This window comes from Bidens hawaiensis, unplaced genomic scaffold, assembly GCF_021521415.1.
Source record: "Bidens hawaiensis isolate Kalapana, Puna unplaced genomic scaffold, B.hawaiensis_p1.1 tig00004020_1, whole genome shotgun sequence".
Classification (NCBI taxonomy): Eukaryota; Viridiplantae; Streptophyta; class Magnoliopsida; order Asterales; family Asteraceae; genus Bidens; species Bidens hawaiensis.
Genome location: NW_027491236.1, coordinates 2082448 through 2109008, shown reverse-complemented (window position 1 = coordinate 2109008; position 26561 = coordinate 2082448). Strand labels below are relative to the sequence as shown.

Here is a 26561-nt window from a genome sequence, read left to right as displayed (position 1 = left end):
GATTAATTAACTCCTGTACTTCTTTCTTTCTTTTCTTCTTTCCTAGTGTTGCTTTCCACCCATCTTTTTGCAAAAAAAATCAACCAAAATGTTGCTTTTTTCAACAAATTCAGGCTTTTCATCATCTTTTTCTTGCTTATTTTCTTTCTTTTCAAAATGGGTATATAAAATATTTGCTTTAAGCTAAAAAAACTGAAACTTTTTGATTTTAACTTTAATTTTTAAACTTAATTCTTGTTTTTTTTTTCTCAGTAGCAGCTAATTAACAGACATCCCAGCTACAAATCTTGTTCAATTTCAAAATGGATTCATATGATGCAACAAGAATTGTGTTCACAAAGCTTCAAACTTTAGATCCAGAATACGCATCCAAGATAATGGGTCTTCTGTTAATTCAAGATCACGGCGAGAAAGAAATGATTCGGTTAGCTTTTGGGCCTGATTCACTTCTCCAGTCTGTTATTATTAAAGCTCGTAAAGAACTTGGTGTCTCTTCTCCGTCAACTCCGTTATCTCCGTCATCTCCGTTAAGTTTGAATTCTTCAAGGTTTATTGAACCCGGAATTACTAATCTACCCTCGCCGTTAAGTACGACGTCGTTTCGGCTGAACTCAAACACCTCCGATTTTCAACCACCTGAAAGTCGCCTGAATTCTTCAGCTCCGCCGTTCTACGGCGGTTCCGGTGAGCCTGATCTGATCGACGAGTTACAGCTTCAAAATCAGCTTTCGTTTCTCGACGATGACTCTCCGGCCACCGGATTTAACTCCGGCGACGTGTTTTCGCACCGCCGGAGCTATTCCGTTAACGATATGATGGAACAGTGCGACGAGTTTTTTCGGTCAAATTCCGGTCACCGGCGACGGTTACTAATGGCTGGCGCCGGCGGTTCATTTTCGAATTTGCCTTTTCAAAAAGACCCTAATTTTTATCTTCAGCAGCAATCCGGTAGCCCGAGGATGGCCGCAGCAGCTGCGGCCGCATTGATGACAAATTATGGCTCACGGCAGATCTACCTAACTTTTCCGGCGGATAGCTCGTTTACGGAAGAAGATGTGTCCAATTACTTCAGGTTCGGTTTGATCATCGGTTTCGGTTAATGAATTTACTCATTTAGACACAATAATCATGTTGTGTGATACTTATATTATTTGTTGTTGTGTTTGGTAGCATTTATGGTCCGGTGCAAGATGTTCGGATCCCGTACCAGCAAAAACGAATGTTCGGGTTTGTGACTTTCGTTTATGCGGAAACAGTTAAGCTTATACTAGCGAAAGGGAATCCGCATTTGGTGTGTGAGGCTCGGGTTCTTGTGAAACCGTATAAAGAGAAGGGGAAAGTCCCCGATAAGTTCAGGAAGTATCCGCAGCAGCAAATGGATAGTCCCACCAGATATGATTCGCATGATCCTTTCGACCTGCAGCTCGGTATGCTCGTTTGAAACTTAAATCTTTGATTTATATTGTTCTGTAATCTGTATAGTGTATACCACCAATATCTCTGCTATGAGTTGGATTTTAGTCTTTTACGGTGAACGCTGTTTGTTTATGTAAAAAGTTCTACGAATCTTGAATATATGTATTCGGTGTTGTTTGAATCACAGCTATTGAGCTTCAGAACCGTCGGATCATGGATCTGCAGCTTCTCAACATGAAAAGGAACCACCACAACTACCATCACCACCACCAGCGGGCCCTTTCCACCGGTGCAGCCATTCTGTCTCCCACCAGTTACTCTCCAAGTTATCTCAACCGCTCGTCGGTTTTTGCTTCTGATAGCAGCAGTAGTTCCAGTCCAGATTCCGGTACTATAATAACCCGAACATAGGTGTTGTTAGCTAAGCAACATAGCAACCGTTTGTTGTTTATGAGTTGTGCTTGTTTTCTTGCAGATGATGGCTTGGTGTTAAACCTTCCGAGTCCTGTTACCATCAATGGTGATGGATCGCCTTTTAAGGCGAGTTTGAATGTGGAGAAAGAGAAGGAAGCATCAGATTTTAAAGATGAAAACCACAACAAGAAATCAAGCCCTCGTCACGAAAAAGATAATGATTTTCCTAAAAGGTATACGTTCGTAGCGCTTTAAAGTTTAAAGTCGTAGTGACAGATAAAAAGATGTGGTTATACGGTTACATAAGTGCTAATTCATCACAGTCAAAGCAATAGATACAGTTGTTAATATTGTTTATCACGGTTAATTGGTTGTGTTACTAAATTTGAGCATTGCAGCTTGGAGCACATTCTCCCCGACAACCTTTTCGCTTCGCCAAAGAAATCCGAAGATCATCAAACAGTCTTTTCAAATGACAAAAATACCCTTGTTTCTTCGGTCACTAGCAATAGTAACTTAATCAACTCCCCGTTGACCTCGACTTTGGATATGGCTTCATTGAAATCATGTTACTTTCAGCATCCTAGGTAACGATTAGGCTCATTTCTCTTTTAAGTTAACGATCAGATTTGTGGGTTGGCTAACCGCATTGGCGTTGGTTGCAGGTTTTCATCGGATCATGGTGCGGTTGGAATGTAGTCTTTGTTCCATTTCTTTTAGAGCTTATTTAGGTAAAGATCAATGGAGTTTGATGACAGTGTAATTTATAGGATACCCAAATGAGATGTTAAGTAAAATTAATAATTATCACTGCTTACTAGTTACTACAATACAAAGGAAGTCAATATGTACTTTGCAGGGAATTAAAATTACATACTTACCCCTGAATGTAGTTCGTTATTTGTTAGAAATGAAAGGAGCATTTGATGTGTACTGTACAGTATGTTATAAGTGAGTAGGGCCCAAGAATGGGGCCCATTTGTAAAAGTAGCATTGAGTGGTTGGCAGGTGTGGTCACAGTCTTGTGCTTTAAATGTTTGGAAAAGATTTAAAAATAGAATAATGGTTGCATTTTAGGTACACGTGTATTTTTATTTTTACCCATCTTCTGATTTGGGCAAAATCTTTGCCGGCCAATGCCTGTGAATACTTGTCTAAAGGCACGATAGTGTGATGAGATAAAATTCATTCAGTTTAAGGATCCAGCCAGTGAGCGTCTCCCACTCGTCTAGTCTTCCATCATCTGTTGCTGCTGAAACTAAACGATGAGGGCAGGAATATTGAAAAAGAAAAAGAAGGTTGCAACATGTCATTGGGCATGTGTCGTACATCTCATCATTTTCACATATTATGGTTTATATTATGGTTTTCCTAATGGGCGGTAATGCAAAGGTACAAATCCAATGAATCGTGTGAAGCCATTCAAATGTAACGAGGTAAATTTACACCAGATGTTAACTTTAACATGCTGAAATCATTTCATTTTAAGAACACTTTCCCATTTTAATGCAGTCACGTCTGATGGTTGTGCAACTAATATGAGAATAGCATGGTTGAATAGTATCTTGAATGAGCTTTGTCAAACACCGCCGAAGTGGTCGAAAGACAAACTCTCTTGAATCACATACTTTCTCGTCCTATCCCAAACCACAATTAGGCTGAAATTCAAATCGGTTACCATCATTTGACATTATGTTTTTATTTTGAAAAAGCGTTAACATGCAAATGCCATAACCTACCATAACCTATCCACTGATACACAATATAAATGTGTTTCTGAAATTATAGTTTTATTTTGGAAAGCACGTTACGGACATTTTACGTGGTGTTTTAAACATCTGTGTACTCAAAACAAATGCAAATATCCTCGCACACATAACTTACGTACTACATGTTTGTCTCTTATTGCTTCCTACATTTCTTACACAAAAATATCTTTTTATACCGGAACCAGCCCAAATATATAAAAGAAGAAAATAATTGAATGTATATATAACTTGGAACATGTTTTCTGAATACTACAAAATTATCTTCATTTCGACACTTTGTTGTGTCGGGCACATCACATGGGTGCTGACTATGCACTGCTTCAAAACCATGTGACTGTTGCTAAAAGCCTAAAAGTATTAAACCTTTTCTCTCTCCCTCCTTACAAAATACATACTATTTCCTTTTATTTAATTATAAACTTGGATTAAATTATCATACATTTATTCTTCTTACAACTATATTCTTTTAACAATCTACTTTATTAAAGCAAGTGTGCCTTTTTGGGCCCTTATAACGTTACGCCACATAAGAAGAAACACACGCATGCGCATATAGATCATGTGACTATAGTGGGTGCTAATTTTTTGTAACGACCAACAAAATAACTATTAATAAACAAGCTAGTAAGCGGCTAGACACACCCGTTACAACCATCATAACACCAAGGGAAAACATAATATCCCGTCCCACCCGCCTGATTACAACCGAAACCCGCGCCAATTCACCCAAGATAACACAACCAACCTCCTACTAAACCTCACCCAAAGACGACAGTCGGTTAACCCGCCTTAACCACCCCCCCCCCCCCCCCCAAAAAAAAAAGAAAAAAAAACTAACAATCACCGGTAATAAATTCATTGAATAACAGACTTAATGGTATTCATAGGTGCCCACAGTTACATCATATGTCGTCGTACCAATTAAGTGACATTTTCAAACACATCTATTAAGCTTTAAAGTAGCACTTAGTTTTCAGTCGTCGAGCTATGTGATATTGTTATGTAATGACTAGTTTTTGGTCTATTTTTTGGTGTTTTAGGCAAATTTTATATGAAACACATTGGGTTGACAATGTTTTAACTTAAGGTTCTACAAACTGTTCGTTTTAACCTTCTAATGATGTCTCCCGTTAAACTTCGGTTGACGTGTTTAAAAACAAAAATCGTTTTAAAAAAACAAAAATACAACTACAAGTAATTCTTTGTCTGTATTTAGTTTTCTTATCTAACTTGAAAATAGATTATTAAACTAAAAAAAGCCTGTTATAAACTGATTAAGAAATAGCATCTCAACAACACAATCTCTCTTTAATAAAACAACAAATTATACAACTTAACCTTAAACTCATTCCTCCAAGCAGTTGATGATGATAAACACTAAACTTTTAGCAAACAAAACTACTGACCCAAAAGTGAAGGCTTGTAGAAAGCATGAGTTTGAGCCATTTCAATTCGATCACGAGGGTCATTCATCGTTTCATCCCTCAACGCCTGCAGAATAGCCTGTGTTGGAACCTCCCTGAATAATCACAAGAAACATCAATTCAACTATTTTTGGAACAAGAGCTTAACCAATTTCTTACGAATCGAGCTCAAGCTTTGGATATGGAGCTTGAATTCTTGGAACGAGCCGAGCTTGAGCATGAGCTCTTTTAAGCTACACGAGACAAGCTCGACTCGTTTACAACTCTAATTTTTAGAGAGAACACAAATACACAATATACACGCGTCATGTATGGTTTACCTTGAAATTAGTATTTTGTGAAGTGTTTTCAAAATGGGACAAAGCTCAACTGGAGCAACGGGCTTTTTCTCGTCGGGGTGGGGAATGCTTAAATGAGATTGACTAAGTAGCTCGTAAAACGCTTTTACTGCTGAAACTCCCTGAAATAATAAGCCACAATTGCAGTTTTATATAAACGGTAATTTTCATATATACCGATGGAAACTGCATAATATATATTTACTCTAGCAAAGAAACTTATATCAATATACCTGTTCAAAACACTTTAAATTTCATATTTACCCTTTATAATATATACAACTTGCAATATGACCATTATAACCCTTATATTTTCCCTTACACTTCAAGCTCTCTTATCCTCATACAGGTTTTAAGGGAAGGGTAAAAATGTCAAAAAATTGAAAATGTGTTATATACAACCAAATGATTAGTAAATTATCATATTAATACATGTAAATTCAATAATCCACAAATCAATAAACATCTGCAAGTTTAAACAAAATAGAATACCAAGAAGCAAGATATACAGAAATGATTTATCAATCCGGCTTTTTTGTCTTTGATAAAGGTGTATGTGAATTTGTGTTTCGGAACTAATTATCAACTTGTTACAAATTTATCGATTATTTTAGAATAATCATTTTTGGATAATTAACTTCATACCATATGTACCAAAACTGATTATTGGAACAACTTTTCCTCCCATTTTTATCGACTAATTCCTTAACTAATCATAGTTCAGACACTCTAAACATGTGACTATTAGCACCTTAATTAGCAAAAACACATCAAACACTATCATTTATCACCCATTCCATCACAACCGACATGTAGTTATTCAATATCAAAGCCAAAGTGGCATATGATAACAAAACACACCTGAATCATCCCCTTCCCCTTGATGCTATCGCCCATATCAAGAGTCAATTCTCCATTTGCCAACTTTTGACCATACCATGCATTACGACCATTTAACAATGTCACATATGTGTCGGCCAATAGCGGGCCCGCTAACTTCTCCGGGTTTTTGGCCAAAAGATGAGTTATAAATACCATTTCCGATGTACAATGTGCAAAGTACACCGACTTGCTGGTCGCACTCTCATTGGTCAAAGATGCAACCATACCTGTTAAATCAGAATGTGACAAGTAAATAACACACCAAAAAAACAATAATTCCTTCCAAAATACATATTAATAAATAATATTGTTAGATAATATTAATAAGCCTACTGCGATTTTATAGCATTTTTTGTATAGTATATACTTTTCCCTTAATTAAGGGATTTACACAAACATTAACATGGTATCAGAGCATGAACAAATCTTACCAGCTCCGATGGCGTACGCGTTCTTTAACCCACCCATAACTTCATGAGTCACAAGATCACCATTATCCCAAACCGTAAAGTGAGGTTGCCTTAAAAACTTAGCAAGCGGCTTCCTCCATTTTTCGGCTCCACATATTCGCGCATTCGCATACTCCTTATTGTATATTTCCGATGCAATATTCGGTCCACCAAGATATAAAATATTCTCCATCGGAATTCCAGCTGTAAAAAACACCAAATATAAACATGACTTAAAACTATAATTCACATCAACACAAAGCTATTAACTTAAAACAAGCATAAACAAGACTCTTACTTGATCTACTAATCATCTGAGTAGGAGTAATAATATGAGGCTCGGGCTCCAACTCAGCCTCGATACCTTTAGACAACTAAATAATAACCGGAACCGTAATCCTCTCCTTCCAGTAATTACCAATCTCATCAAACACATGACGCGTTTCAGTCGAAGGCAACCCGTTAATAACAATATCAGCATCCCAAACCGCCTCTTGCAGATTAGTAACCACTTTCAACGGACAAATCGGAGTATCAATCATATTCACACAAAACCCATCTTTCAAAATCTCATCCGCGTACAGCGTTCTGTCACCTAACCTCGCTTCGACATATTTCAAATACGCGCAGCGTCTTATTAACCTCCTCAACACGTCTTCTCTCGAGTTTATGACATCGAATAAGTGTTCGGCTGTGGCTCAGTCCACTGTCCTCCCGGGTCTCCTCCATATCCTGATTTGGATTTTGTCACGAAGATGACCGTATGCGTCTTGTAACAGGGCTGCAAATACGCTGCCGCACGCACCGGCACCGACACTGGCGATTCGCAACGGATCGTTATCGGATTTAGCTAATAATATACGGAGCTCATCGAGTTTATCTTCTAAAGATCCATTATTAGTTTGGATTAAACCATTAATGTATGCATTATTGGAATCGGATACTTCAATTTCGGTTCCTACCATCTTTTGACAAAGTGTAGCATTAACTCAAGAACCTAATAACCTGGATTACAACAACTATCATTATTATTATTATTGATGCATAAATTCTAGAGTGAAATTGAATTAGAAGTACATACCGAACGTGGGTTTTGGGATTAATTGATCCTCCTGTATTCTATTCGGCAATGATTTTGGTTACAAGGAAGTGAAACAATTTGGGTTTGGTGATCAACAATTAAGAGGCGAGGTGTTGGCTGAGGTGATCCAGCTAGCTGGTAGCTCGGTGAGTTTGAGGAGAAGTACTCTAGTACTTTACGGGTGGGTCCCTCAGAAGAATTTTAGATGGAATTTATTATTATATTTTTAAATGTTTAAGAAAAGGAATATAAATCTTAAATTTTAAATATATATAAACGAAACATTTAAAATCTCCTCTGGCTCTCTAAATTCTCTCAAGACATCAGATTGTTTTATTTGTAAATGAAGGTTTCTCATGTATTTGATCCGAATTTAAGGGTATGGGTCTCACCAAACCCAGATAACTCTTAAACGGGTTACAACATCTAGGGGTGTTCACGGTCCGGTTTTCGCGGTTTTTAGATCAAACCGTGAACCAAACCATTAATAATGGTTTTTGATTTTCGTAAACCAACACCAAACCGTTGAACTCTTAAACCGAACCATTAGTAACGGTTTGGTTTCACGGTTTGAGCTTGTATGGGTTTTATACAAAATGTTTAAAATAATTTTTTGATATTTAATTGTAGAGCTCCCGATAATTTACAGAATATTACACAAACCAATTGATTCTTGGGTTCTCTCTTTTAAAGTATTGAAAGACCACTTTAAGTTTTTTGAGTTTTGGCACTTTGTTTTATATATTGTGTACATTCTGTCAGTATACATATGTATACCATATGCATTAATAATTTTTATTTAATTATGCCTGTTAATATAGCTGTATACGCATATTAATAGACAGAATTACAAATTTTGTCCTTTAAAATAAGACGAATTACGGTTCGTGTCCTTTTCTTAGTTTCCTTGCAGGCGGTGTACTTTAAACTTTTTTTTCCTATAAGTTTTGTCCTTTACGCTAACTGTGTTAGAAAAAGTCAGTTAAATCCCATCACGTGAGGCGCATGTGAGGATAGTTTTGTCCTTTCATATATCTCTGCAACTAAACCCTTTATCAGTCTTCTTCTTACTCCATCTTACTCCGCCGGCAATGCTACCGGAATCCACAAACAAACCACCACCACAATAAACCACCACAATGTCACCACCAACCAAACACCCACTTGAATTAACCGGTGAATCTCAACTGGGATCATGGAAGCTATCAGCAAAATCAACATTATAATCAAACTATTAGTTGGAATATTGAGCCACTTGTTAACAACCATAGGCCACAACAACTCTACACAGCTGCAATCCCAACATTTTTCAACTTAATTTCTGATATGCAATTGGAGATCATACACACACAAACATATGTTTTGGATTATTATCCCCAAATCAATTGTGCAGTGAATGTATGATTAGTTGTCCACTGTCTTGCGATGCCGCCTAGGGTTCATAAATGGAACCCAGCAACAACACACAAAAATCGCCCACCGACAAACATTCGCCATCTAACCCACGACCCAGAGACCGTCGTCCGTACTGCCTGCTGTGACATCTGCCCTGATCCGACCCGACCCAGGTACCCGTTTCTCTGACCCGATCTCTTTCCTTTATGACTTAATATTTATTTATACTTATATTTTACTTTTAATAATAATATATATTTTCCTTCCCGCCTCTCTCTCTCTTTCTTTCCGCCGTCCCGTCCCTCTTCCTTCTCTCTTTCCGCCTTCTTTTCCCTCTTGTCGCCGTCCCACCCTTACGCTTTGTTTCCCTCTTCTCTTTGCTTGTCCTTTGGTTCTTCCCGCCTAAGGATGTCTGCAGCTCCACGCGCCAGACTCCTTACATGGAAGCCTGCGTGAAGACATCTTGTTCCTGCGATGCGTGAAGAGAACTCTTCTCGCAGCGCGCTAAGAATGCATGTTCTTCCCGCAATGCGCTAAGAATGTATGTTCTTCCCGCGATGCGCTTAGAATTCTTGTTCTTCACGCAGCACGCTAAGGATTTGTGATTCTTCCCGCAGTGCGCTAAGGATTGTTGTGCCAGCCTTCGCGCTCGCGCACTCAGCCTTCCCGCGCTTAACCCTTGTATCTTCTGTTTAAATCTAGCCGTTTGCTTTTGTGTTGTCTTATCTTCTGTGCTGTTGACCTAACCTATCTAATGTCTGAATAGTTACTTTCGGCGCAGCATGCGTACCAACCCCCATTGGTTGGTAGAAAAAGTGACTGACATTATCTTTTGAGATCTGCTTTTGCCAAGCTTTATCCAGTACCTTTATCTGAACCGCCCATGCCTGTTACTGTTTCCCTGTCAGCTTTATCTTGCCCCCTGCAGCTGCCATATCTTTTGATATCTTTTGCTTTTGGAATCTTTTACTTTTTGAGATCTTTTCCCCTTTTTCTAGGGATTGTGTCTCCTAGGGTTTCTCTATAAATAATAGTATTATTTTTCCTAACACATCACACACAAAACACTTAATCTCTCCTGCTCTCTTGCTCCTTGCTCTCTCTGCCGTCTTCCTCTCTGCCTCCGTCTTCCTCCTTGTTCTTCCTGCTTTTCCGGTAATATATATTATAATTTACTTATTAATTATGCTAACTTATAATCAAGACTTAAAACCAATCGTTAAAACAATAATCTTATTTATAGGTTAACTTGTGCTTGTTTAAAGTTGGTTCTTGCTTTATCTACCACCGCATCGTTTATCATGTGAGTTATCTCGTATCTAATCCCTTTTTATTTTAAATGCTTTGGGATGTTCATGTGTTCATACAAAACTTGAGTCTTAAACTTGTTTATGAACTTTAGTCGCGCAGTATCCCATGTGTTGAGGACGTTTACTTGGCTGTTTATTTGTATGTGTGTATCATTAACCGCTTTGTTCGGCCTATTCCGCAGTTCCGTTGGTACCATTAGTTGAACACGGGAGACCTATCGTTTACGGTTTTCTTTGTTTACACTTGCACAGATGTTTTCTCGTTTTTATGCTCAATTGGGAGCATGGATTGAACTATGATCTATGAACTATCTTAGGCTTGATCACAATCTGATTACACCCTTGTTAAACTCTAGACATACACGTGTTGCGCGCAGATTTACTATGATTATCTATGATTATCTATTAAACTTGATTTCTCACCAACACGCAAGTGTTTGACGTTTATTTTAACACATGTTCAGGTTTGCAGTAGCTGCTTTGAAGCTTGAGGACACATAGGATGTTTACTTTTGTTTTGGACCTAGATTTAAAATGTAACAAGACAAGTTTATGTTATTTGAATATTATGCTTTATAAATTGATTTATGTTGATTTATGTTTTTTTTTTATTTTCCCCGCTGCGCGTGCGCGATAAAATGTGTATTAATAAATATTGACACCAATAGTGTCGCGAGTAATGAAGCAATATGTGGCGCCCCGATGTATAATCCGCCTTTGGTCGGGGTGTTACAGATTGGTATCAGAGCTCGTTGACTTTAGGATAGGTGGTTAGACGTAACGGCCTAGGATACCTAAGAGTCCCTTCTCGCGCATGAGAGAAATCTCATGTTCGCGCGCTTATTGTTAATTACTCGTTATTTGTGAATATGCTCGCGCTTGCGCAGTATATGATTTTATTCCGCGATATTTCGATTTTTGTGAATTTCGATTTTTATTGATTTTACTTACATATTCGTTTGTTGGGATTAAAAATCCGAAAAGTCATGGTGATACATGAATAGTTGATTTTCAATTTCCATTTACGATTATGTTCTGAGGTTGGAGACTTGAAAAGTCATGGTGATACATGAATTGTCAACCTCCAATACTCATTTTCTTGTATGTTTTATATTGAGGGTTGAAAAGTCATGGTGATACATGAATCGTCAATCTCCAATACTCGTTTGCTCGTATATTTTAAATCGGGAATTCGGAAAGTCATGGTGATACGTGAATTGTCGGTTCTTGATTCGAATTTGTTACCTTTATTAAGTCTGCATTTAGGATCATTTATTTTACTTTAACTTTTGATAGTATCTAACTCCGTGAAACCAAGCTTTATAAGATTAAAACTTTGCGCTAAAACCAAGATATTAACTAAAATTAAAATTTTTATAGAATGCCTCCGCTATCTCGCCGATTTCAGAGAAGAGAAGCCTCGCGCATGCGTAGACAGCAACGTTCCCAGGAAATGGCCGCCGCAATAGCCCAAGCTTTGAGCCAAAACAATGCTAATACCACCAGTTATAACATTAAGTCCTTTAATGCGGGTAACCCTCCGAAGTTCACAGGTCTTGAAGGAGCCACCGTGATGCTCCAATGGCTTGAGAAGATTGAAAACGCTTTCCTCCATACCCAATGCCCCTCGGAAAGACGAACCCTATATGCTTCCAGTGTCCTGGAATCCAGAGCGCTTACATGGTGGAATGGAGTAGCTCATGCGCGTGGCGCAGAGGCTGCTTCTAGCATGACATGGGAGGAATTCAAGGAAATTCTTACGCGAGAATTCTGCCCTCCCAACGAAGTTAAGCGCCTGGAGGAAGAATTCTGGAACTTGAAGCAATACAGCGGTGAAGCACGCGAGTACGCGACGCGCTTCCACGAGCTAAGCTTACTGGTTCCTCACCTTGTTACCCCTTCCCGCCGAGCCATCGAGAAATTCCTTGGGGGTCTCCCCATGGAAATTCAAGATTCTGTATGGGCCAGAAACCCAGTAACCCTCTTTGACGCCATCGAATTGGCCGCTGTGCTCAGCGACAACCATGTCAGAGCAGGAACCCTGTTCCTGCGGGGAACTGAGAAGACCAAACCCACCAAGACTGTCCCTGAACCAACAGAAACCAAACCAGAACCCTCAAACCATAACCAGAAACGTAGGCGCAGACAAGCCTATGCGCTTACCAACCCGCCCATTGTCCAGCAACCCGCTTACCAACCTCCAGTTTACGCGCCTAACCCACTGTCAACCTACCCAGCACCTCCTGTAGTCCACAACTATGCCTTAACCAATCCAGCACTTCCTGCCCCGCCAACTAAGAAACCTTACACAGGAAACCAACCCTTTTGCCCAACCTGTAGACTTCATCACCCACCTCAAGTCCCGTGTCGACAATGTAACCGATGTGGCCGCGTAGGTCACTCCGTTGAGTACTGTAGAACCCCTCCCTCCAATCCGATTGCGCCAACACCACCAGCCTACCCGCATAACCCACAACCAACTTACCAGAATCCACGACCCAGGTCGTGCTATAACTGCGGTGATCCCAGTCATTTCCGGAACGCGTGCCCAAGGCTACAAGTCCAGATTACTCAAGCGAATCCGGTGAACCAAATTTCGAACCAAGTGGCGCGAGGCCGAGCCTTTAACATAACAGCGCACCAAGCGCAAGCGAATAATGACGTAGTTAATGGTACATTTTTACTTAACGGTCACTATGCATCTGTACTTTTTGATACTGGCGCCGATAGAAGTTTTATTTCTCGCGCCTTCGAGCAGAAGCTTGCGCGACCGCGCAGCGATTTAAAAGAAGATTTTTCAGTTGAATTGGCTAATGGTGAAACTATTTTAATAACCGCTGTGATTAAAGATTGCACGCTGAACCTTAACGAAAACGATTTTCTAATTGACCTCATTCCTATGCCTCTTGGAAGTTTTGATGTTATCATTGGTATGGATTGGCTCTCGCATAATCGCGCCGAAGTTATTTGCGCTAAGAAGTTGATTCGCATTCCTCGTGAAGATGGTGATCTTCATATCTTTGGCGAGAAACCCTCCCGCGGCCTTAAGCTTATGTCTTGCGCCGAAGCCCGGAAACTCATGCGGAAGAAGTGTATTGCATTTCTAGCCCATGTGGTTAAACCCGATGAAGGAAAGAAGCTTCGCGATATCCCTGTTGTGCGTGACTTCCCTGAAGTTTTTCCTGATGATCTTCCTGGTATCCCTCCCGCTCGTGAAGTCGAGTTTCGTATTGATCTTGTCCCTGGTGCTTCCCCCGTAGCCAAATCTCCTTATCGTCTTGCACCCGCTGAAATGCAAGAATTAGCAAGCCAACTTCAGGAGTTGACCGCTAAAGGATTCATTCGCCCTAGCTCTTCGCCCTGGGGTGCTCCGGTGTTGTTCGTTAAAAAGAAAGATGGATCGTTTCGCATGTGTATTGATTACCGCGAGTTGAACAAACTCACCATTAAAAACCGGTATCCCTTACCGCGTATTGACGACCTCTTTGATCAACTCCAAGGTGCCTCCTGTTTCTCGAAGATCGATCTCCGTTCTGGTTATCATCAGTTGCGTATCCGCGATGAAGATGTTCCGAAGACTGCTTTTCGTACTCGTTATGGCCATTTTGAATTCTTGGTCATGTCCTTCGGTTTAACCAACGCACCCGCCGTTTTCATGGATCTTATGAATCGGGTGTGTAGGCCTTTCTTGGATAAATTCGTGATTGTGTTTATCGATGACGTTCTGATTTATTCTAAGACTAAGGCCGAGCATGAACAACATCTTCGTTTGGTGTTGCAAAAGCTTCAAGCCGAGCAACTCTATGCTAAGCTTTCCAAGTGTGATTTCTGGTCGGATGAAGTACAGTTTCTTGGCCATATTGTGAACAAGATGGGTATTCATGTCGACCCATCCAAAATTGATGCAATCAAGAACTGGATTACACCGTCCACTCCTACCGAAATCCGTTCCTTCTTGGGCTTAGCTGGTTATTACCGGCGTTTTATTTCGAACTTTTCAAAGATCGCTTTGCCTTTAACAGCTCTAACGCACAAAGGTAAGCCGTATATTTGGGGCTCGAAGCAAGAAGAAGCCTTTCTAACGCTCAAGCGTTTGTTGTGTGAAGCTCCTGTTCTAACGCTACCTGAGGGAAGTGATGATTTTGTTGTGTATTGTGATGCCTCTAACCAAGGTCTCGGTTGTGTTCTTATGCAACGAGGCAAGGTTATCGCTTACGCATCAAGGCAACTTAAGATTCACGAGAAGAATTATACAACTCACGATCTCGAACTTGGTGCAGTTGTATTTGCCTTGAAAATCTGGAGACACTACCTCTATGGTACCAAGTGTATCCTCTACACTGACCATAAAAGCCTTCAGCATATCTTTGATCAAAAGGAACTTAACATGAGGCAACGCCGATGGAACGAACTCATCAGCGATTACGATTGTGAGATCCGGTATCACCCTGGTAAGGCTAATGTGGTAGCCGATGCGCTCAGCCGAAAACCCTGCCAACTTAACTGTATCTTGCCGCGCACCCAGCTTCACTTCGCGCCGATTCAAAGCAACCTTGAATCGCGTATTCGTGACGCGCAGCGCGCATCCATCAGTAATGGTAACCTTCGCGCCGAGTTAGCGTGTGGCGCGGAAGCACTCTTTGTCCCTAATCTGAGTGGAATTCTCTGCTATCTCAATCGCATCTGGATCCCTTGTGATGAGAATCTTCGCGCTTATATCCTGAGTGAAGCGCACAAATCTCGGTATTCTATTCATCCCGGCGCTGATAAGATGTACAAGGATTTGCGCATAACTTATTGGTGGCCCGGTATGAAAAAGAATATTGCTGTGTTCGTAGCTAAGTGCCTGACTTGTTCTAAAGTTAAAGCTGAACACCAACGCCCATCTGGTTTGCTCGAACAACCAGAAATTCCTACGTGGAAATGGGAAGGTATAGCGATGGACTTTATTACCAAGTTACCTTTGACAGCAAGCAAACATGATAGCATTTGGGTAATAGTGGATCGTTTGACCAAGTCTGCTCATATTCTGCCCATTCGTGAAACCTACCATGTTGAGCATCTCGCGCAGCTTTACGTCAAGGAAATTGTCTGCCGCCATGGTACTCCTTTGAGCATCATATCCGATCGCGATGGCCGTTTTATATCTCGCTTTTGGAAATCTCTCCAAATTGCGTTAGGAACTCGTTTGGACATGAGTACTGCATATCATCCTCAGACTGACGGACAGTCTGAGCGAACCATTCAAACTCTTGAGGATATGCTCCGATCTAGTGTTCTTGATTTTGGAGGTAATTGGGATTCGCACCTGCCTTTGATCGAGTTCTCTTATAATAACAGCTATCATTCTAGTATCGGTATGGCCCCATTTGAAGCACTTTACGGTCGTAAGTGCCGCTCCCCGATTTGTTGGAGCGAAGTGGGTGAAGCTCAAATCACAGGACCCGAACTAGTTCAAGAGACAACCGATAAAATCGCCAAGATCCGTGATCATCTGCTGACTGCCAGAAGCCGACAGAAGAGTTACGCAGATCGCAGGCGAAAGCCTCTCGAATTTCAAGTTGGTGATCTTGTTCTCCTCAAAGTGTCGCCCTGGAAGGGTGTTGTCCGCTTTGGGAAGAAAGGTAAACTTGCTCCTCGTTATGTTGGTCCATTCAAGATTCTCGCGCGTGTGGGAAAAGTTGCCTACAGACTTGACCTGCCGCTCGCGCTCAGTAATGTGCATCCAACGTTCCATGTTTCCAATCTCAAGAAGTGTTTAGCTGACGAGAACCTTCACATTCCACTTGATGAAGTTCAAGTTGATGAATCTATGCATTTCGTTGAGAAGCCTGTTGAGATTATGGATCGCGAGGTAAAGCAAACCAAGCGCAGTCGTATCCCTATCGTGAAAGTTCGCTGGGAGTCCAAGCGCGGAGCCGAGTTTACATGGGAAAGGGAAGATCAAATGAAGATCAAGTACCCGCACCTGTTCTCTGCGCAACCTACTTCGAGATAAATTTCGGGACGAAATTTCTTAAAGTAGGGGAGACTGTGACATCTGCCCTGATCCGACCCGACCCAGGTACCCGTTTCTCTGACCCGATCTCTTTCCTTTATGACTTAATATTTATTTATACTTATATTTTACTTTTAATAATAATATATATTTTCCTTCCCGCCTCTCTCTCTCTTTCTTTCCGCCGTCCCGTCCCTCTTCCTTCTCTCTTTCCGCCTTCTTTTCCCTCTTGTCGCCGTCCCACCCTTACGCTTTGTTTCCCTCTTCTCTTTGCTTGTCCTTTGGTTCTTCCCGCCTAAGGATGTCTGCAGCTCCACGCGCCAGACTCCTTACATGGAAGCCTGCGTGAAGACATCTTGTTCCTGCGATGCGTGAAGAGAACTCTTCTCGCAGCGCGCTAAGAATGCATGTTCTTCCCGCAATGCGCTAAGAATGTATGTTCTTCCCGCGATGCGCTTAGAATTCTTGTTCTTCACGCAGCACGCTAAGGATTTGTGATTCTTCCCGCAGTGCGCTAAGGATTGTTGTGCCAGCCTTCGCGCTCGCGCACTCAGCCTTCCCGCGCTTAACCCTTGTATCTTCTGTTTAAATCTAGCCGTTTGCTTTTGTGTTGTCTTATCTTCTGTGCTGTTGACCTAACCTATCTAATGTCTGAATAGTTACTTTCGGCGCAGCATGCGTACCAACCCCCATTGGTTGGTAGAAAAAGTGACTGACATTATCTTTTGAGATCTGCTTTTGCCAAGCTTTATCCAGTACCTTTATCTGAACCGCCCATGCCTGTTACTGTTTCCCTGTCAGCTTTATCTTGCCCCCTGCAGCTGCCATATCTTTTGATATCTTTTGCTTTTGGAATCTTTTACTTTTTGAGATCTTTTCCCCTTTTTCTAGGGATTGTGTCTCCTAGGGTTTCTCTATAAATAATAGTATTATTTTTCCTAACACATCACACACAAAACACTTAATCTCTCCTGCTCTCTTGCTCCTTGCTCTCTCTGCCGTCTTCCTCTCTGCCTCCGTCTTCCTCCTTGTTCTTCCTGCTTTTCCGGTAATATATATTATAATTTACTTATTAATTATGCTAACTTATAATCAAGACTTAAAACCAATCGTTAAAACAATAATCTTATTTATAGGTTAACTTGTGCTTGTTTAAAGTTGGTTCTTGCTTTATCTACCACCGCATCGTTTATCATGTGAGTTATCTCGTATCTAATCCCTTTTTATTTTAAATGCTTTGGGATGTTCATGTGTTCATACAAAACTTGAGTCTTAAACTTGTTTATGAACTTTAGTCGCGCAGTATCCCATGTGTTGAGGACGTTTACTTGGCTGTTTATTTGTATGTGTGTATCATTAACCGCTTTGTTCGGCCTATTCCGCAGTTCCGTTGGTACCATTAGTTGAACACGGGAGACCTATCGTTTACGGTTTTCTTTGTTTACACTTGCACAGATGTTTTCTCGTTTTTATGCTCAATTGGGAGCATGGATTGAACTATGATCTATGAACTATCTTAGGCTTGATCACAATCTGATTACACCCTTGTTAAACTCTAGACATACACGTGTTGCGCGCAGATTTACTATGATTATCTATGATTATCTATTAAACTTGATTTCTCACCAACACGCAAGTGTTTGACGTTTATTTTAACACATGTTCAGGTTTGCAGTAGCTGCTTTGAAGCTTGAGGACACATAGGATGTTTACTTTTGTTTTGGACCTAGATTTAAAATGTAACAAGACAAGTTTATGTTATTTGAATATTATGCTTTATAAATTGATTTATGTTGATTTATGTTTTTTTTTTATTTTCCCCGCTGCGCGTGCGCGATAAAATGTGTATTAATAAATATTGACACCAATAGTGTCGCGAGTAATGAAGCAATATGTGGCGCCCCGATGTATAATCCGCCTTTGGTCGGGGTGTTACACCTGCCTCTCCGCCACCGGTTCCATCGCCACCCACGTCACCACTCACCTCTCACAAACCCTAAACTCTAACTGCAATCTCTCCACCACCACTTCGCAGATCTGAAAAATCGAAATCGCAGACTGGACGGGTTTCCGGCCACCATTACGGCAGCAGCTACGGCCACCATTACGGCAGTCGGTTTTCCGGCCACCATCGCCATCGCCGGAATCACCATCGATCCCTAGACTCACCATCGCCGTCACAGTCGCCGATATGAGGGTTTCCGGCCACCATTACGGCAGCTTCTACTTCCCTAGAATCACCATCACCGTCACAGTCGGTTTTTCGACCACCATTACGGCAGCAGCTACGGCGGCTCGGGCGAGGCTGTGGGCGGTAGATTGGTTGGTGAGATTGATGATGGCGAGGTTGTGATTCCGGTGGTGGTGGTGGTGAGTCCGGCGGGGGTGTTTAGGATGGATTCTGTGATGGGTAATTGGTTGGTGAGATTGATGATGGTGATTGAAGAAGATGTGGTTAGTTGCAGAGATATATGAAAGGACAAAACTACCCTCACATGCGCCTCACGTGATGGGATTTAACTGACTTTTTCTAACCCAGTTAGCGTAAAGGACAAAACTTGTAGGAAAAAAAGTTTAAAGTACACCGCCTGCAAGGAAATTAAGAAAAGGACACGAACCGTAATTCGTCTTATTTTAAAGGACAAAATTTGTAATTCTGTCTATATAATATATAAAACATTTATGAAATACATTTGATTAAATCATACGGTCCGGTCCGGTTTAAACGGTTTGTACCAATACAAACCGTAAACCAAACCATTCGTTACGATTTGAAAATTTTCAAACCGACCGACCGAAAGTTAAGAAAGAAAACCAACTGTGAGACCAAACCAATGACCGGTTTAGACGGTTTCACGGTTTCAAACCGAACCGTGAACACCTCTAATAACATCCCATTAAATTTAAAATTAATTTTATCAAATATTTGATTGAAAATCCTATAAAATAGGGATATACTAAAAATTAATATCCGATTTAAAAAATATATTATTTATAATTAAGAAACTTTTATGGTAAAAAAATAAGCGAGGCATAAGTCACCAAATCCAGATAACTTTTAAACGTGTTATAATATATCATTTATTTGTGAAACCCTTTCATCATCAAACCCTAAGTATACTTTCTTACAATAAAGAAAACTAATATCTAAAAAATAAATATTAAAAAACGAAAAATGCAAAACTCCTCCCGTAATACGGAGGATAAAACCTAGTAAAGTTATAATTATAAATTATGCAAGTAAACTGTGTTATAATGTAAGGCCCCTGACCCGGGAACCCTACTTTCTCGCTGGTTGGACTTACTCATTCACATAATTCGTAAATCAGAGTTAATTAAAACATTTCGCGGAATTAAAAGTCAACAATTCATACATAGCATGAACATCTTGTCTGAAAATACTTAACATAAGTCTTTAAACATAAATTATAAATAACACGTGTCTCTTCTTTTCTTTGATGCCAGTCTTCCTTTATTCGCCACGTGTCTCCCTCAAGCCACCCGTCTCATCATACTCACCTACGTGCATACTAAAAGTCAGCTACGCTGAGTGAGTTCTAGTTAATTAACATACAATGCATTCACTTACTAATACGCACCCGAAGATACTTATTAATACCTACCTGTTCCTTTATTAATCAAACATACATTCATACACTTATACTACTTACTAACTACATACCTCGGATACTATAAAGATCCGGTCCTTACTTACCTTGGATATTATAAGGGTCCAGACCCTACTTACCTCGGATACTATGAAGATCCGGTCATCGCTTACCTTGGATATTATAAGGGTCCAGACCCTACATACCTCGGAATTAATAAGGATCCGGTGTCCTTCCTACCTTGGATATCTTCAGAATCCAGTCCCTACTTACCTTGGATATTATAAGGGTCCAGTGCCCTACATACCTCGGTTATTATTAGGGTCCGGTGCCCTCTAATATACCCTACAACTCTACCTTCGTTACATTTTCTTTCTACTTCCTTCAATCATAACTAATATATCAACTACTTGCATACTAGTTCATCAATCAATAACATTCACATTCATACGCAAACATATATCTAATATACACTTACCATTTAAGTTAAGTGTATTAATCTAAACACATCGTAGTATGCACACAGCCCCGAAAACATAACATATAAAGGGGGCTATAACTCACATGGATCCTGTTGTGTTCACCGTTATGGTAATTCTTTTATTCAACTATGCCCGACTAACTATTAATAATACACACGTATTAATCTCCATATTTGCTTCTTTACTTATTTTATTAAGTTAACGGGGTGAACCTTTAAGTTAACAGAACCGACAGGTAACCTTTCTTAAATTATTCTTGTTAATTCAATATACTTGGCATTATCTTATTATTGAACCGTCTTTATTAATTTACATTCTAACGACATTTATTAATATTGTGTTTATATTTATTATTATATTAGTTCTTTACGATTCGCTCTTATTACATACTTATTTATTTTCATAAGTCCTCCTTACAACGGACCCTTTTCGTTTAAGTGTTACCAAACGGGTCCCATGCGTCATCGGTTTCATAGGAGGCGGGTTATGGGTTCTAGGCGAGTCGGGTCTCGGGTTCGGGTCTCGTTTATTTTTGAATCAAGTTCGGGTCACATCGTTGCAGTATTTATTTTATTATTTTTAGCATTATTATCTTGCCATTATTATTATTAAGGTTTTAGTATTATTATTATTATTATTATTACTAATATTATTATTAACATTATTAAAGATTATTTATATATATATATATATATATATATATATATATATAAAAGGGAGATTTCAATTAAGAACCCCTTTGAGTTTTAAGAACTCGAAAGAACTCAGTGTAACGATTTTTTTTTTTCGAATTTTTTTACACATGCGTAATATATGTAAGTTACATATACGTAAAAAATTACATAATTTTTTTACGCACCGAGTCGACTTTTTACACATGTGTAACGGACGTAAAAGTTAGTATAACCACTTACATATTTATTCTCTCTCATAAGTTGACTTTTTTGTCAGATTTAATCTCAACCACATATTCCAATCCATTTAATTAAATGTGTGGCCTAGAATTGAGTTATTAAGTTCTTAAAACTCAACATGGTTCTCAAAATATCCCTCCCCTATATATATATATATATATATATATATATATATATATATAGGGTAAGGTTAAAATGAAAACCCACTTGAGTTGTGAAAACCTGCGAAAACCCTATGTAACATCGTTTTTTTTGTTACATGTAATATATGTTGTAACATTTAATACAAAACATCGAAACATAAAAAAAAAATGTTTTGCTATTTTTTAACATTTTTTACTAACTTTTATATTTGTTTTCAGGAGAGAGAAAATGTTATATTTACATTTATATTTTTTATTCACTTTAATTGTGGACCACAAGATTTAAGCATTAATTAAAAACATGTGGTTGATAATGGGTTTCTAGAGTTTTCACAACTCAAGTGGATTTTCATTTTATACCTAGCCTATATATATATATCACTCTCCAGCACACACTAGGGGTGTTCGCGGTCCGGTTTTCGCGGTTTTTAAGTCAAACCGTGAACCAAACCGTTAGTAACGGTTTTTGATTTTCGTAAACCAAAACCGAACCGTTGAACTCTTAAAGCGAACCGTTAATAACGGTTTGGTCCAGTTTGGTTTCGCGGTTTGGTCTTGTTCGATCTTTATAAGATATGTCAAAAATAATTAATGATATGCAAATATTATACAAGTCACAATAATTTATATAATTTAACAAACAACTTATTTTTACCTTTTAAAGATCTCATTTAAGAAAATAAAAAGCTAATTAAAATTTCTTGCATTTTTTATATGGGCTTAGCCCACTTTTGTTTTGTTTATTATTAATATTTGTCAATATTTTAGTAGTGTATATGTATATACACATGTATATTATGAATTATTTAAAAAATACATATAAATAAATCATATCGTTCGGTCCGGTTTTATGCGGTTGGTTTTCGGTTCAAACCGTGAACCAAACCGTTCACTACAGTTTGGAAGTTTTCAAACCAACCGACCAAAAGTAAAGAAAAAAAACCAACCGCGAAACCAAACCGATGGCCGGTTTGAGCGGTTTCGAACCGAACCATGAACACCCCTAGTACACACCCCACCCTCTTTCTCTCACTTCCTTCCTCCTTCTTCCTCTCATCCCGACAACCGCCGCTGCCACCCACCTTCCGGCCACACCATCGTCGGCACCTCCACCTCTGATGACCACAATAAGAGTAAAGGTGTGGGTTCAGAGGGTAGATTGTCGGATTTGCATAACCGGGTTCACATAGGGGGTTTCACGTCGCCGGTTTTTTTTCCGCTTGGGATGCGAAATTCAAGGTTTCGCTTGGAATCATTTCGCTTCGCTTACCGACTCGGGTTGAACCTCGGGACCTCCGTTTCCGCTTGATTTGGTGGCAGAGATACATGTATATATATGTATATATATCTAGGGGAGATTTCAAATGAGAACCCCTTTGAGTTTTAAGAACTCGAAAGAACTCAGTGTAACGATTTTTTTTCGAATTTTTTTTACACATGCGTAATATATGTAAGTTACATACACGTAAAAAAATTACAGAATGTTTTACGCACCGAGCCGACTTTTTACACATGTGTAACGGACGTAAAAGTTAGTGTAACCACTTACATATTTATTCTCTCTCCTACTTTGACTTTTTTGCCAGATTTAATCTCAACCACATATTCCAATCCACCTAATTAAATGTGTGGCATAGAATTGAGTTCTCAAGTTCTTACAACTCAACATGGTTCTCAAAAGATCCTTCCCCTATATATCTATATATATATATATATAAGTATGTTTATATTTGTATTTGTATCTATGTGTATATAGATATCTATCGATCTATATATTTATACATATATATAGATCTATTATCAAGACCAATTTCTCATTCGATTCAATCGGTGCTCGTTGGCATTTGTTCGTTTATGTTCGACTTTCAAAGATTCATTTGTTTATCGTTATTGTTGTGTCGGTTTGGCTCGTTTCATATTAAAAATCTTAACGAGTAAATGAACGAAATGATTATAGTATTTTCTTTTGGATTTGATTGAGCTAGACCTAGGATGGATGGTTGGATTTGGAATGTTTGGTGTGAAAGAGATTTGTGTTGTGTCTATGGGTGTGATAAGGATTGGATGATGATGGTGGAATGATAGGATAAGGGTGATTTAGGGTTTAGGTGTTTAAATAGGCCAAACCCAAAGGCTTTTGGCTCATAATCCCTATTAGGTCCAATAACCTCAATTAATGTTATCCATACTCTTACCTACTATTTAATTAGTTTGATGACGCCACACGATACGATACCTAAAATATACTCGAGATATTTTATTTATTTATTTAGCAAAACGAGGACGTTACATATAAAAAGCGCTAGTCGTTAGTCGAGCGGTGGGGTGTGGACTAGCGATTAATCGAGATTAAACAGAATTAATCAAATCGAATTTAATGTATATTTTTCAGTTTTATATACGCACACACACAAACACACATTTTTATATGTAATTTTCAGTTTTATACATACAAAAACATATTTTGGCCGGAAATTGGTTGGAAACTCGCTAGAAACCGCTGGTTTTTGCTGGAATCTCGCTGGAATTTTGCTGATTTTGGTTGGAATATTGCCAGAAACCGATGATTTTTGTTTGAAACTCGATGAAAACTGCCGATTTTGGCCGGGTTTGACCGTTGACCGATTAATTGGCCGACTAGACCAAAATTAATAAGTTAAATGAGGACTAGCAATTAATCGGGGATTAATCAGTGTTTAGTCGGGATTTTTGCAATATTTATATATTTTTTATTGTAATGGAGTTAATAATATACTTAGGTTTTGATGATAATGGTTTTCACAAATAAATGAGATGTTATAACTCGTTTAAAAGTTATCTGGGTTTGGTGAGACCAATGACCCGCTTATTTTTTTACTATAAAATTGATTTTTAATTATAAATAATATCTTTTTTTTAAGAATATTGGATATTAATGCTCGTATATTCCTATTTTATAGGATTTTAATATCAAATATTTGGTAAGATTAATTTTTAATATAATGAGATGTTATAACCCGTTTAAGGGCTATATGGGTTTGGTAAGACCCATACCCGCGAATTCGGGTCAAATGCATGAGAAGCCTCTATTTAGAAATAAAACAATCTGGTGGCTTGAGAGAATGTAGGGAGCAACCAGGTGGCGGCGGCCGTGGTGGTGAGTTTTTAAGTTAAATTACATTTTTCATTGAGTGAACTGTGATTTTCGTCCTTGTGGTTTGTCCAAATATGTGGTTTTAGTCCAATAGTTTCAAATTTGTGATTTTTGTCCCTGTGGTTTCATTTCACTTGCAATTAAACCCGAATTAACTAATCTTTTTAAGTCTGTTCGTTAAACCCATAAGCGTCTCTTTCGCGTGAGGGATAATTTTGTCTTTTTCTCTCCAAATAAACCCTAGTTCTAATTTGCAAGCTTCTCATATGAGGAGCTCGGGTGTATTTTGGGGGGAAAAAGGACAAAACTGCCCCTCATGTAAAGGACATGTTGATGGATTTAACGACCAGACTTAACGGGTTTAGTGAATTTGGGTTTAATTGCAAGTGAAATAAAACAACATTGACGAAAATCGCAAATTTGAAACTATTGGATTAAAACCGCAGATTTTGACAAACCACGGGGACGAAAATCACAGTTCACTCAATGAAAATGTAATTTAACTTAAAACTCACCACCGCCGCCACAGCCACCACCACCGCCGTCGCCCCCACTGACACCGTCGCCGCCGCCACCACTGCGACAGCTGGTGCCGACATGGGGGTGAGTTTTTAAGTTAAATTACATTTTTCATTTGTCTTCCTCAACTTGGAGAAATGCCATATTTTGCTCGAAAACTAACTGGGTTAGTTCCCGTTAAGAAAAGGCTAAGTGGAGACCAATTGAGTGAAAGTTGGGATTAATGTAGGAAATTTCTTAAGTTGGGATTAATATCGGCAAATAGGCCAAAGTTTGGATTATTAAAATCAAACATCCCCACATTTTAAACACGAAGAGTCGTCCCCATTTGTGGCCTAGTGATAAGACGTCAGAATTCTCTAATGGAAACTCAAGTTTGATCCCCACTAGTGTCATTTTTGTTGGATTATGACAATGAAAGATTTGAACTAGGCCTTGTGAGGTTGCCGGATCGAATCTCGAGCCCACTCGGGCTTCAGTCCAGCGTGTGCTATGCAAAAAATTCTGCTCTTTTGATGGCACAACGACGGTGCTGTTTGTTTTTTAAGAGATAAAATGTCTGCAATCTGCTGACCATAGCTGCAGGCATCTGCAGCAGAAGAGAGGGACCAAACCTCTGCAGTCTGTAACAAGAAGACTGTTTGTTTTTTAACGTCTGCAGACTACTATAATAAACGGAAAATTAAATAAAGCGATTTTTTTAAACTTTATTCAGCAACAAACTAGTAATAATTGTACAATTTTAACAATAATCAAACAGCAAATATTCATAAACCTTCAACAAACTAGTAATAATTGTACAATTTTAACAAAAAATTAAACAACACATTCATAAATCTAAACCTTCTACAAACTTTATTCAATAACAAACTAGTAATAATAGCACAATTACAATAATGGTGAATAGACTATCAAATCTTGAAGAAATAAGCATGCCAAGGTAGATAGTAGTGGAGGTGGCAGCTAGGCTAGAGGTGAAGGAGCAGCGTGCGGCGGCGGTGATGTGGGGAGAAAGGAAGGCAGCGGCGGTCGGCTGGGGTAGGTGGAGGAGCAGTGGTGGTCGGCTGGGTTAGGTGGAAGAGCAGTGGCGGCGGTCGGCTAGGGAGGAGCAGCGGCAACGATGGCTATTGCGGCACCGGAGGTGGAGGTCACCGGTGATGGAGGTCGCGATGGTGAAGGGGAGGAGATGAAGGGGAGAAGGTAGAATGAAAGGGGGCTAGGGTTTGGAATAAGATAGAAAGTCTTCTACGATAAGAGGGCGCGAAGACGTTTTTTAATGAAATGTC

General features: G+C 39.3%; 1 protein-coding gene and 1 pseudogene across 2 annotated transcripts; one reads left to right on the top strand and one right to left on the bottom strand.

The window, feature by feature from the left end:
* The first annotated feature begins 295 nt into the window (after positions 1-295).
* LOC143625200 (zinc finger CCCH domain-containing protein 53-like) lies at positions 296-2602 on the top strand. The gene is made up of 6 exons (XM_077095627.1): positions 296-1072; positions 1171-1427; positions 1604-1804; positions 1892-2063; positions 2229-2417; positions 2496-2602. The coding sequence occupies exons 1-6, from the start codon at positions 303-305 to the stop codon at positions 2527-2529; spliced, it is 1623 nt and encodes a 540-aa protein (XP_076951742.1). The 5' UTR covers positions 296-302; the 3' UTR covers positions 2530-2602.
* Positions 2603-4965: 2363 nt separating this feature from the next.
* LOC143625156 (putative glycerol-3-phosphate dehydrogenase [NAD(+)] 1, cytosolic) lies at positions 4966-7657 on the bottom strand (annotated as a pseudogene). Its single transcript, XR_013152229.1, has 5 exons — positions 6991-7657; positions 6675-6896; positions 6223-6470; positions 5344-5483; positions 4966-5118 (listed from the first exon to the last, which is right to left on the bottom strand). The product of XR_013152229.1 is annotated as a putative glycerol-3-phosphate dehydrogenase [NAD(+)] 1, cytosolic (transcript).
* Between the last annotated feature and the right edge of the window lie 18904 nt (positions 7658-26561).

Bases quoted from the DNA above. Each gene is read 5' to 3' on its own strand.
- LOC143625200 (XM_077095627.1), top strand. From the start codon at position 303: ATGGATTCATATGATGCAACAAGAATTGTGTTCACAAAGCTTCAAACT. The intron at 1,073-1,170 runs GTTCGGTTTGAT...TGTGTTTGGTAG, and splicing joins GATGTGTCCAATTACTTCAG to CATTTATGGTCCGGTGCAAG. The intron at 2,064-2,228 runs GTATACGTTCGT...TGAGCATTGCAG, and splicing joins GATAATGATTTTCCTAAAAG to CTTGGAGCACATTCTCCCCG.